The sequence below is a fragment of the Tursiops truncatus genome, chromosome 12, assembly GCF_011762595.2.
Source record: "Tursiops truncatus isolate mTurTru1 chromosome 12, mTurTru1.mat.Y, whole genome shotgun sequence".
NCBI classification, from domain to species: Eukaryota; Metazoa; Chordata; class Mammalia; order Artiodactyla; family Delphinidae; genus Tursiops; species Tursiops truncatus.
Window position 1 is genome coordinate 69,484,418 of NC_047045.1, and position 13,213 is coordinate 69,497,630.

The 13,213-nt window shown below is 37.2% G+C and overlaps 1 protein-coding gene across 12 annotated transcripts in view; it reads left to right on the forward strand.

Annotated features, from left to right (window-relative positions):
- The window catches only part of UTRN (utrophin), a 497,402-nt gene that overhangs the window by 452,838 nt on the left and 31,351 nt on the right, over positions 1 to 13,213 (forward strand). For all 12 annotated transcript variants that reach the window (XM_019951537.3, XM_019951539.3, XM_033867812.2 and 9 more), the window contains one exon: positions 9,772 to 9,908. In XM_019951537.3, coding sequence (XP_019807096.2) covers positions 9,772 to 9,908 — 137 coding nt within the window. The remainder of the gene's footprint in view (positions 1 to 9,771; positions 9,909 to 13,213) is intronic.

Below are 13,213 nucleotides of genomic sequence, written 5' to 3' on the forward strand. Positions count from 1 at the left end.
AGCAATCCCACTATTGGGTGTATACCCTGAGAAAACCATAATTCAAAGACACATGTACCCCAATGTTCATTGCAGCACTATTTACAATAGCCAGGTCATGGAAGCAACCTAAATGCCCATCGAGAGACAAATGGATAAAGAAAATGTGGGTTGTGTATATATATATATATATATATATATATATACACACACACACACACATACATACATACATATACCCAATGGAATATTACTCAGCCATAAAAAGGAACGAAATTAGGTCATTTGCAGAGATGTGGATGGACCTAGAGACTGTCACACAGAGTGAAGTAAGCCAGAAAGAGAAAAACAAATGTCGTACATTAAAGCATGTATGTGGAATTTAGAAAAATGGTACAGATGAACCGGTTTGTAACGCAGAGAGAGAGACACAGTTGTAGAGAACAAACATATGGACACCAATGGGGGAAAGCCGGGGCGGGGGGTGGTAGGATGAATTGGGAGATTGGGATTGGTATATATCCACTAATATGTATAAAGTAGATAACGAATAAGAACCTGCTGTATAAAAAAAGAAATAAAATAGAAAAACCCCAAGATTTAATACTTTCAGTATTTTTAGAAAATGTAGAAAATCATTTTTCTACTGGAAAAATAGAAAAAGTTTTCTTTTTAAAGTTAAAAGTGAAATAACTTCTTTACAACTGTATATGGTTGGCAAGAAACAAACAAAAACAAAAAGAAAATACTAGAAATAGTTGTTTTGTCCACCCCTCTCCACTCCTGCCAACATCAATGTATTAATAAGACTATAAACATCAAATATAGAAAATGCTGATTCATTCTTTGGAAAGCTCTCCATTGAGTTAGTGTAGTTTGTTTCTGGCAGTCTTACTTCTTCAGATGAGACTTGAGATGTTTGCCAGTATGCTGAAAGCGCAACCTCATTGCTCTTTCTCTGATCTCAGCATCCTAAGGTGGGTTTTCGGTTCTTGCCCACTTACATTATTTTCCCAGTAAGTTGAGTGCATTTACATTGTTGTTAGCTTTTATTAAAATCTTTTTATTTTATTTTATTATTTTTGGCTGTATTGGGTCTTCGATGCTGCACGGGGTCTTTTTCCTCTGGTTGCGGCGAGTGGGGGCTACTCTTCATTGCGGTGCGCAGGCTTCTCATTGCGGTGGCTTCTCTTGTTGTGGAGCATGGGCTCTGGGCACGCGGGCTTTAGTAGTTGTGGCACACAGGCTCAGTAGTCGTGGCTCACGGGCTCTAGAGCGCAGGCTCAGTAGTTGTGGTGCACGGGCCTAGTTGCTCTGTGGCATGCGGGATCTTCCCAGACCAGGGCTCGAACCCGTGTCCCCGGCATTGGCAGGTGGATTCTTAACCACTGTGCCACCAGGGAAACCCTGTTGTTAGCTTTTAAGGTGACATTTGAGCAAAATCCATTTTACTTTGGATGACTCACTACTTATTCTTGACCCTTTGATGATTCTGTTAATGCTAATTTTTTAGTTTCATATTTTTCCATTAGAACTGGTAAGACTCTGAGCTTATCTTACTAATTTCATCCTACCTATAGAATTCAGTGTGTCTGAATTTCAACTTGTTGAAATCTAGGAAACTTAAAGCAAAACTGAGAGGTTGTTTTGCAATTTTTAAAAAACTATTGGAACGTCTTTAAGATAAGCCCTGTGATAATGAAATGTTCTTTTAGAAGTATGCATCTATCATTTGGGACTATTGACTTCTATATGTAAGACGTAATTCCTGCTAATGAGGGTATTGTTCAACAGTGATTTTTGTATTTGTGCATGATACAAATAATAATTATTCTGCTCATGTGCCAAAGACTGTGTTGTTTCTTATGTAATCTTGGTTTTCCTCCTTGTTCTTCCTTGTTTTCCTCTGTCTATAATTTATGCATATTTGTAGTTAAGTTAAAACTCTAATGTTGGGAGTATTTGTTAAGGAATTAGGTAATAGTGCCATCCCAAGTCATGAATTGACCAAAGAAATTTTGAGGAGATTTAAAATGAATATGGTTTTGTTTTTTTATTTGTAGTCCTCTAACTCTAAATTTTGCTCTATATGAAGTCTGTATTTGTTCCCAATCAAGGAGTAAAACAGAGGAAAATTTAAAATACCCCCAGCTTTGGTTGGCAAAATAGAACTCAAGAGTGAAAAATCATCTCATACCAGCTTACACAGGATTTTTTGGGATTTGGGTAGAGAGTTACATGGACAGACTTACGCCAGGCTACATTTTATAATTCAGCAACACTTTTTAAATGATTGATTTGTACTAAGTTGGTGGGGAGCCAATCAAGAACTAACTACTTAGCATTATCCAGATAAGTTTTCTTTATTATCTCACTGCTTCTTAATAGCAGCATAACAGAGGAAAGTATATTTTAAAGTATTCACATACCCACTTGTCTGTGTAGGTTCAGTTTTTAAATGTTTTTCGCAGTGAGTCACCTTCATTAGATTTCCAAAAATGACAATTTGAAGGACAGTCCTCATTTGGATGTGAGAGTTCTTATGTGCTTGTTAAAAGTGAGTCCAGAAGGATTTGGGGGAGATGGTGGTAGCAGTGGCTTCAGAGTTTTCAATCTCTTTTGCCTTTGCCATTTTCTTCCCATTTGTAAAGTAGTTACATAAAAAGAGACAGAGATCTAGACAGCAAAACCAAACCTCTGGATAATATTTACAACAAAACTAGGTAATGGGATATCCCCCAAATAAATCTAGATGGTAACAAACCACCACCAGTCACAAAATTTGCTACATATTGTTGGGGAGGAAAAAATTTACCTCTACCCGTCTAGGTTCTTCTGACTGGTCTAATAATTAAATTGACGTGAGACAGACTAACAAGAGAAAAATCAAAGTTTAATTTTGTGCATATGAGAGACTCAAAGAAGTGACTAAAGCAGGCAGTTTTGTACCTTTTAGGCAAAAAAACCCAATAACTTTGTGAAGAACTGACAAGACAAAGAAACTTAGGCTTGGCTACCAATTACAGAAGAATCCCACAGGTTTGGGGCCTGTGGTTCCCACAGGTTTCTCAGCCTTGAATTCCCTATTTCTAGCCATAAGGATGTTTCTCTGTGTCGTGGCGCAGGGAGGGTACCTTTTACGTGGGAGATTATTTCCTGCTTTCAGGGGGACAAAGCGTAGGGTCAGACTGTTCTTGCCCTGGCTGTTTCTCAATTAATTTAAACTAATCAATACGCCCCCTTTGGCATATTTTGGGGTAACAGAACATAGGAAAGAGTTAGAAATAAAAGAAAAATAATTTCAGAAATTAAGACTAATTAATTTTAGTCTTAATAAACAGAGCAGATAAATACCATAAAAGAAATAGAAGGTGAATAAGAGGCAAACCTTAAAACTTAAAAAGAAGTGAAGAAAGCAATATAAGGGATTCAAGAGAAAATGACAAATACTGAAGACAGGCCAAAAAAAAGGACTGGAAGTATGGATAATATGAGTCCCTGAAGAAGAAACCCAAGATAAGGTAGAACAAATACTAAAAATAAAAATTAAAGGGATTTCCCTGGCGGTCCAGTGGCTAAGACTCCATGCTTCCACTGCAGGGGGCGTGGGTTTGATCTCTGATTGGGGAACTAAGATCCTGCATGCCTCATGGGGGGGCCAAAGATAAAAAATAAAACAATAAAATAAAATTTAAAAAGAAGGAAAACTAATCAATTCTACTTCCAAAAAAATCTTTTTGAAGAAAATCTTTCCTCCCTCAAAAAAAAAAAAAAACCAGGAAGAACAAGAAAAAGTGAATCTGTATACTGAAAGAGTATATTATGCCTGAGAACACTAACTCAGAATGATCAGCACTATGACATATTCTGGTAAAATTAATGGACTTTAAAATTTAAAAAAATCCTTTGGTCATTTAAACAAAAGGAAAAAATGACTTAAAAAGGAAAGAAAATTAAATAACCATCAGACTTTTCAACTGCAATACTTTATACCAAAAGAAAATGGAGGAACATACTTAAGAAACTCAAGGGAAAAATATATGAGCTAAGGATTTCATGTCCAGAAAAACCAACTTTCTAGTAACTAGCAAAGGACACAGGAAATGCATCATCAACATGTAAGAGCTCAGGTAATATTGGTCCTATGAGCACTTCTTGGGGAATTTGTTAGAGACCAAAGTAACTAGAGACATAACATCCAACGGACTGATGTTGGAGATGTTGGAGGACTGACTGACGGAGAGCATAACATCCTACGGACTGATGTTGGAGATGTTGGAGGACTGACTGACGGAGAGCATTAACTATATTGTTACCAGTAGAACTTAAACTAAATGGGACAACAAGGAAGAGGCTCCTACTGGCCAAAGATGGGACAGTTTGAGCTTCAATAATGATAATATAGTTGACCCTTGAACGCAACAACCTCCTGGAGAGTGGAAAATCCACGTAACCTTTACAGTGGGCCCTCCACATCCACGGTTTGTGTAGTGCTATAGTACATATTTAGTGAAAACAATCTGTGTATGAGTGGACCCGCGTCATTCAAACCCGTGTTGTTCAAGGGTCAACAGTAATTGCAATAGATCAAAACTCATCAAATATGTTAATGTATGAATTCATAATGATATTTTAAAATAATTTAAAATTGGTCTTCTTTGGAAGATGGTAGGAAACCAATTCATTACAGGGAAAATTGGTCAATAAAAGTGAAAAATCAAACATGTAATCCTGCCTTTCCTGAATCAACTTTACTATTGAGTGACTAAATGGATGAGGGGGATGTCCTTAAAAATTTTTTTCAACTAAAAATGAATGGTAGAATTAGAATATCACCATTTTAAAGCCCTCATTGGATGGATATAGGCATTTAGCATGAAAGCTACTAGGATTATGTAAGAGAGATGACCACACATCATGTGTCTCCTATAATCCTACCAAACACCACTGATAATCTTGCCAGAAGAGCAAACGTGAGTCTCACTGAGTCTCATGCATTCTCTGGATCCAGCTGCCAATTTGCAGGATATCCAAAGGAACATGCTAAACTGCACCAAAAATATGCAACCAGCAAAATTCTACTCTTGAAAACTTCACAGGTTGAATTGCCTGAGTTTCCAACAGAAAAATTGTAATGAAATGGCAAGTATGAAGAAGAAATCTGGTAGACTAAAAGTGACTTAAAATATATCAGATTTTTAAAAATGAGCTAGACTAAACTATACTATCTAGAGACAAACATTGGAGTGATGAAACTATTTTTAAAACACAAGGAAGTTATTGTAAAAATGAGGATGCTGGTTTTAGAGAGGTGGGAAGCAGTTATGACTGGAATGAGGCTTCTCAAATGTCCAACAAAGTTCAATTTCCTGGGCTTCCCTGGTGGTACAGTGGTTGGGAGTCTGCCTGCCGATGCAGGGGACATGGGTTCGTGCCCCGGTCCGGGAAGATCCCACATGCCGCAGAGTGGCTGGACCCATGAGCCATGGCCGCTGAGCCTGCGTGTCCGGAGCCTGTGCTCCGCAACGGGAGAGGCCACAGCAGTGAGAGGCCCGCGTACCACAAAAAAAAAAAGTTCAATTTCCTGACTGGATGGTATTCACCATATAATTTATTTTATTAAACCAGGTGCCTGTTGTATATAGTTTTATATATCTGTGTTTTATTTTGCAATAAAAAGGATTAAAAAATAAAACAGTCCAATTACAACCATTTGAAGAGTGGTTATCTCTGGGTGACAGAAGAGCTGGCAATTTTAATTTTTCTCCTCTTTCTCTTCCATGTGTATTTTTTTTTCTAATTGTACTTGCACTGAACATTTCTTATATATGCAATTTGAAAGTTATAAAATGACATTTCAATATAAATTTTGTAAAACTCAGCCACAGGGTATCTTAGTAGTACTTTATTTAAAATAAAGGCAAAATTCAGACTATAATAATAGTTTAGTCAATGGCTATGGCTTCTTTTTCTTACAAAACTTAAGACTGTTCCATTTTTCATGGAGAGGTATATAGCTCTGGTATGGTGAAAAGACCCAGGTTTGCAAGAGCAGCTCTTGCCTTACTGACCTTGTCAATCTGAATCCCTGAAAGCCTTAGTGTCAGTTTCCTTTTGGGTCAAAATAGTGATGGTACTCTCACTGCCCTTGATAGTAAAAAAAAAAAGATTGAAGGAAAGCTATTTATAAGGTGAGACTTCTGTGCTAATATATTACCCTCGTTACATCTAATGAGATCTACAAAGTCTTTTGTTCTTTTTATTTCTTTTCTTACAGCAATAAGTGAAAACCTAGTCTTTTGAGAAATGCATGGATAACTTAACATGCTGGATAATTTTTGTAGTAATGAATGATCCTTTCGATTTCATCTTCATATCATAATATCAATAGTTGTTTGCTTTAAAAAGAACAAGAATAACTCTGTCTCCATACTAGCATGGAGACAGAGTTGAGTTTGATGATATTCATTATGCTAGGTGGGTGGTCCTCTGTTTAGCTTTTTACCAAACTGTTGCTCTAGCGCCTTCAAACAGAGAAATATTAGGTACTGTTATTAGATAGGAAATTAGATCAAATATGTACAAATATATTTAAGCCTTTTATTTTGGCCACGCCACGCGGCATGCAGGATCTTAGTTCCCTGACCAGGGATTGAACCTGCACCTCCAACATTGGAGGTGCAGTGTCCTCACCGCTGGACTGCCAGGGAATACCCTATTTTAACCTTTTTTGGTGAGAAAATAGGCATAATTCACTTTCTTGGCTCTATCCCAGCTAAAGAATCACATTCCTGTGGGATGAATTACTTTTCACTTTTCCTTTTAATATTGCATAAAGTTTATGGCATTAGTGAATTTAGTGCCCTTAGATTACAACTGCTGGTGGTAGTTTTTTTTCCTCATTAGCACTGTATATGAGAATGCACTCATTTTTTCTAAATATCAAATTTGAGCATTATCTGAAACCCCTGCTATAACTTTTTGGGAGGCAGGTAGGTGTTTTTTGTTTGTTTTTTGTTGGTCGGTTGGTTTTGCTTTGTTCTTCCATGTCCTGAATGTATTTAGCTAAAGAATGTGTGATGCAGAATTGGACTTGTACTTTTAATGATGTGTCATTTTTTTCCCAAGCAAGAGTTCACATTGAAACCAAAATAGAGATAAGCTAGAAGAACATTATACTAAGTAAAAGAAGCCAGTCACAAAAGACCACATGTTATTTGATTCCATTTATAAGAAATGTCCAGAATGGACAAATCCACAGAAACAGAAAGTAGATTAGTGGTTGCCAGAGGCTGAGGGGAGGAGATGGGGGTGGGGAGAGGGGTGGGGATGATTGCTAATCGGTACAGGCTTTCTTTCTTTTTGAGGTGATGATGATGTTCTAGAATTAGATTCTGGTGATGGTTGCACAACGCCATGAATATACTAAAGGCCACTGTATTGTACGCTGTCCTGGCTGAGGCAGACTGGGGAAGTGGCCCGGTGCCTTGCCCACCTGGCCTTTTCTCCCACCCACCCCACTCAGGGCTGCCTGAGTTAAAGACCTGGATATGGCTTGAAAATCACTGGCCAGAGCAATAAAAACCTTCTTATTGCCAGATGGAAATGGACCAAGTAAAAGCTGGAGGCCGTTACTTCTTTATCTCCTTGTATATTAACAGTGTGTTAAGGACAGACATAGAAATAAATTGGGTCATAAATGCTTATTATTGCATGGGGCCTTCTTTTTGTATTTCTATCATGGAAAGCTTCTTCCTTTTTTTGTCTCTTTACCAAAACATTCAGGATAAACATATGTATAAACTTAATGATCTGTGGTTGTGATACCCATTGCTAAAAGCCCAAATGTCCTTTATAGTAGTGATATATCCTTTTGGCTTTATTCTCTGTAGCAGGCATTGTGTCTCTAAATATTGCCTTCTTTACTCCCAACTGTGTTCTGCTTCTTTCTCCTGTTCTGCCTGGTTAGATTTTAATACCCCCAAACCATCCTCTTATAGCAACCCTTTTTCCTCTACAGAGTGCCTTGGATTTTTTTTTTCCCCCGTTAATAGCTCATTTTCTACACTTTATATTTGGGAGGGTCTGTATCTATATAACTGCAGGCATTATATAGTTTTTTCTTTGTTATTCAGGAAAAGATTTGACATTGTGGGTCTGATAGCAAGGCCTACTGATAATGTGGGCTTTGCTTGCTATACATATCCTTTTATTTTTTTTTTTTTTTTTTTTAATTTTTATTTATTTTATTTTTATTTATTTATGGCTGCGTTGCTGCACGCAGGCTTTCTCTAGTTACGTCAAGCGGGGCCTACTCTCCTTTACGGGGCGCGGGCTTCTCATTGCGGTGGCTTCTCTTGTTGTGGAGCACGGGCTCTAGGCGCGCGGGCTTCAGTAGTTGTGGCTCACTAGCTCAGTTGCTCTGTGGCATGTGGGATCTTCCCGGACCAGGGATTGAACCCGTGTCCCCTGCATTGGCAGGCAGACTCTTAACCACTGGGCCACCAGGGAAGTCCTATACATATCCTTTTAAATAAAGCAAAGATTGATGTATAAATAGCTTGGGCTGATTTATGTTTTCTCTCTGCTCTGCAAGCTTAGAGAATCAAAAGTTTCCTTAACTGTTTACTAGAAGAAGACATATTTAGGTGGAATGGGAGCAAATAGAAAGTAACAAAACCACATAAGCGTTGACTCAATTCAGTTGTTTTAAAAAATAATTACATTTTGTTAAACTTCTGTTTGCGAAACAAGTTTGCATGAGTCTTGGGCATGCTTGTCATGAGGGAAAAGACAGACTGGGGAGGGTGCAAGGCCTGGAGGGAAGCAGGTGGCAGGTAAGTCAATATATTTAGTACTCAGTTTGTTATCATAGAAAAGTCCTCTGGTTTCGCTTTGTAAAGAGGTTGGCGTGAGGTCTGTATAGCTGTAGAAGGGATAGCCAGCTAGGAGTCAGATGACCAAGGTTTCAGTTCAATTCTGCACACATCCATATTTTAAATACACTTTCAGAAGGACTAAAGTTGATGTCTGTTTAACATATTCCAAAAAAAACTAGAATTGATGATACAGAGTAGAAAACTGGGGCTCAGAGAACAGTTCATTGAGTGGATGAGGGCTTGGGAGTTGGGGTAGATTTCAGCCCACCTCACCCTAAATGATTAGTAACTAGTCATCTTGAAATGCTTCTTTAAAAAGTCACATTTTATATGGCCATTAGTAATTTAGTCCATGTCGAATAATTATATATTTGTATGGTTGGAAAAGAACAAGAATCTATTTCTTGCAATACAGAGAACCAGTGTGGCCCTGCACTTTCTCTCTTGTGTATTTCTCTTTTCTAGATTACAATGTATGTTGACTTGTACAGGCTGTATATATAGCTCAGCCTGATTTATTCACCTTAGTTAAAACCATATAATATCCAGAATACTTCATCATCACCAAATGTTTAGTAACATATTGCAGCTTTTTTAGTGAAAGGAATCAACCAGTAAGATTGCCAAAACTAATTTTACTTTTAGGCCCGATTTTTAACATATTGGGGAAATTATCTACTTATGGTTTATGCTCAACAGAAAATTTAAAATTGTAAACTAATTGCTGGATATATTTAATGATGAGTCCTGAGTGCCATGTGTTATGCCCTTGTGCGCTATTCCAAAAATACATAAAGCTACTGAAACTATGGTCATGTAATTGCATCAGTTTACATCTACTCTAATTTGATTGTAGATAGTTGTCTCCTTCCTTCCATTTAATGAGAAAAGTGTAATTTTTTCAACCTCCTAGACAACATCTGGGGAAGATGTACGGGACTTCACAAAGGTGCTGAAGAATAAGTTCAGATCAAAGAAATACTTTGCCAAACATCCTCGGCTTGGCTACCTGCCTGTCCAGACAGTTCTTGAAGGTGACAACTTAGAGACGTAAGTTTAATTTTACTAGTAAAACTTGTATTTGTATATCCTCTTATATCTGCTACTTTTATGTTAGTGACAAAAGAGAAATCTGATACCCCAAAAGAATTTGTGTTTTGGTAAAATGTTTCATTTTAAAAGAGGTAAAATAAACTTGGAATCAGTCTTCACAACATGAATTTTGACTGTTTGCTTTTGATGATACAGCAAAACTTCCAGGTTTAATTTTGCCTGTGTTCCTAAACATGAAATAGACAAAATTTCTTAAAAGTGTATAATTTGAGTTTACAAACATAAATGAAACAAAGCTTCAAGTAACAAAATTACGTTGGGATTATAAAGCAGAGAATAGCAATTTATAGCCTGAAATGAAAAGAAAAAGAAATTTTAAAGTGAGCCAGAAGAAATGCAAGCGCAAATTTTAAATTACTAAACAATTATACATCAAGATCAAAATAAATATGATTTTAAATCTTTGAATCACTTTTTAAAAATATCAGCATAAATATGCCTGCCAAGGCAATTTTCTTGTGCTTGAATCTTGGGGGGAATTAACTTTTATTGCTAATCATAGCAGAGTGCCTAGTCGTAAAGAATAGTGAAGTTCTAGTTACAGAAATATGCCCTCTCAAATAACTACAGAAGAGAAGCTCCGAAGTGTGAAGTATGGAGTTTCCTACATTATATAGTAGAGAAAATTGTAATAAGAAGTATAAAAATGTGTTGACATTTAACCTTCAAAACTCATAATTCATTTTATTGTGTATATGAGAGATAATCAGAGAATAGAAATCGTCCAGTGTATTATTAGACAGTCCATGTCTCAAAGATGTCAAAATAGAGGGATAGACTATTTAGTCCAATTTTTTTTTCCATATAAAACCCTATAGACCAGGGGCTTTGCTACATTTATGTGCAGTTTTTTTTTTTTAGTTTGTTGAACTGCTAAGAAGTAGAAGAAAGACCACAACCAAAGCATAGTAGGTATTTTTATCCCTCTATAGGTAACATTATGGGTGTGCAGCAGAAAGAAATACAAAGCAGCTGTGTATGTAGATAAAAATACCACATACTCATTTAAAGCATACCAAGAAATTCAAACTTTTTGATAACCTTGCTTGATTTCAGATTCTGTACAATTAGGATATATGCCGCCCAGTCATTTTTTCCACAGTACATTTTAGAAGAAATTTTATTGAAACAATTTCAATTTAAAGGACACTACTCAAATACTTAAAATCCGGGGCTTCCCTGGTGGCGCAGTGGTTGAGACTCCGCCTGCCGATGCAGGGGACGCGGGTTCGTGCCTTGGTCTGGGAAGATCCCACGTGCCGCGGAGCAGCTGGGCCCGTGAGCCATGGCCGCTGAGCCTGCGCGTCCGGAGCCTGTGCTCCGCAACGGGAGAGGCCACAGCAGTGAGAGGCCCGCGTACAGCAAAAAAAAAAAAAAAAAAAAAAAAAAAAAAAAAATACTTAAAATCCATAAGGAAAGGTATATTTTTGGTCCTCTGTTTTGTGGGTAGATTTTTTTCTTTTTTTTTCAGAAGTGTATGATAATACATTCTTATTTTTTTAGTATCCAATATATAGCTTAACTATGCTGAACACCTTCTAATAAAGACAAAATTTTACTTATCTTGGTATCAGATCTAAATAACCTTTGGAGTAGTTGCCTGAAGCATAGAATTATCACACAGTGCTTTTATTTATAGGATACTTTGATAGGTTTGAAATAGTGATGTGCCTTTCACTCTTTGGATAAACCATTTGGGACCATTTATGTCCCAGATATCTGCATCCTTCATATGAATCATACAGATAGATAGATCTTTTAAACTCCTTTTAAGCAATTTTGATAATTTGCCTTTCACTGTCAAAGTAATCACTGACATCAATCATTCTATTCTGGGTGACTCAGTGAAAGTAAAAAAGAACAGAAAAGTGTGCCAAATAATTTTGTGCTATGATTTTTGGCTGTAACTCTGAAGATGCTTCATTTTAGCTAACATAAATTTACCAGCATTGTCAGTGAGAGGAAAACAAGAGAAAGAAAAGGAGGAGTGTAAGATTAAGTCAGATGTCACAAGATCGTTTTTGAAAAAGATTTATGAGCTACTGGATACATTGGGCAGGTTTTCTTCTTTTTTCACTCCTAGGATGCCTTCTTGGAGTCAGTATAGTTCATTTTTCTACTGAGCCCTTTCCAGTACAGGGCCACTTAATCTTCTGGTGTAACAATTTACATGAGTGGGTAGTAAAAAATTTGATTTCATTTATTCTCCTATTTGTGGGAAGAGAACATTGGAGAAAAACCAGCAAAGTGGTAAATGTGTTGAAGTTATATATGAAGCTGATTAGAATTTTCTTTTGCTGCTTTCTCTTTCATCTCTGCAAAATGTAAGGTCTTATCCCCTATCCAGTAATTATACATGCGTGCGTGGAGGGGATTTATGGGAAAATTAGTAAAAGAAGGTAAACAAATCCATGATTAGGCTTATTCGATTAATTTTATAACTATGCAAGATTTTTTTTTCAAAAAATAAATCAAAATAAATGAGTAGAGCTTGATGAAAGCGTCACCGTTGAAAATAAACCTGAGAAACAGGCTCAAAGAGTGACAAAGAAATTTGAGAATTGAGTGAGATTTACTGGCCAAAAAGGTTTCCCTGAAGATTAAAAGGAGTAAAATAGACACCTCTCCCTGGTATTGGTTAAGGTGGAGTAGATGAGTTTCATGTTTTTTTAAGTTCTTACTGTAGCAAGAACCAATTCATAGTAAGTAGAATTATGGTTGTGGGGGCATTGCACTGGCAGGAAGTGACAGCTAACCTGGAGAACTGAAAGAGTAATAGGGCCAAACGCTCAGTGTTTGGTGCCTGGGGAGGAGAGGGAGAGTTTCAAGCCAAGGCAAACATTTTCAAAAGCCTGAAGACAAGATTGTTTCAGAAACTGGGATGGGAAGTAATGAAAATGGAGAGAAAAGCAAGAACCAGATAATGAAGGACCTTGTAGGCCATGCCACGGTGTTTGTAGGTTACCTGAGAGCCGTGGGGAGCCATTGAAGATTTGTATGTTAGAGCACACTGGGACTGCACTTACTCTGCCTGGGGAGAAATGGACTTCAGAAGGCAAAAATGTTAGAAGCATGAGGAACAGTCTGCTGAGAATTTAAGGCACCAAAGGAGTCACGAAGTTCTTCAAAGAAAGTCTGGGTTATATTTCATATAACAGTAGTAGAGTCAGATTCCTTCCATATTAGTGTGTGATTAACCAAACTCTGTTCAAACACTACTCTGGAAAGCAGGGATAGGCCGC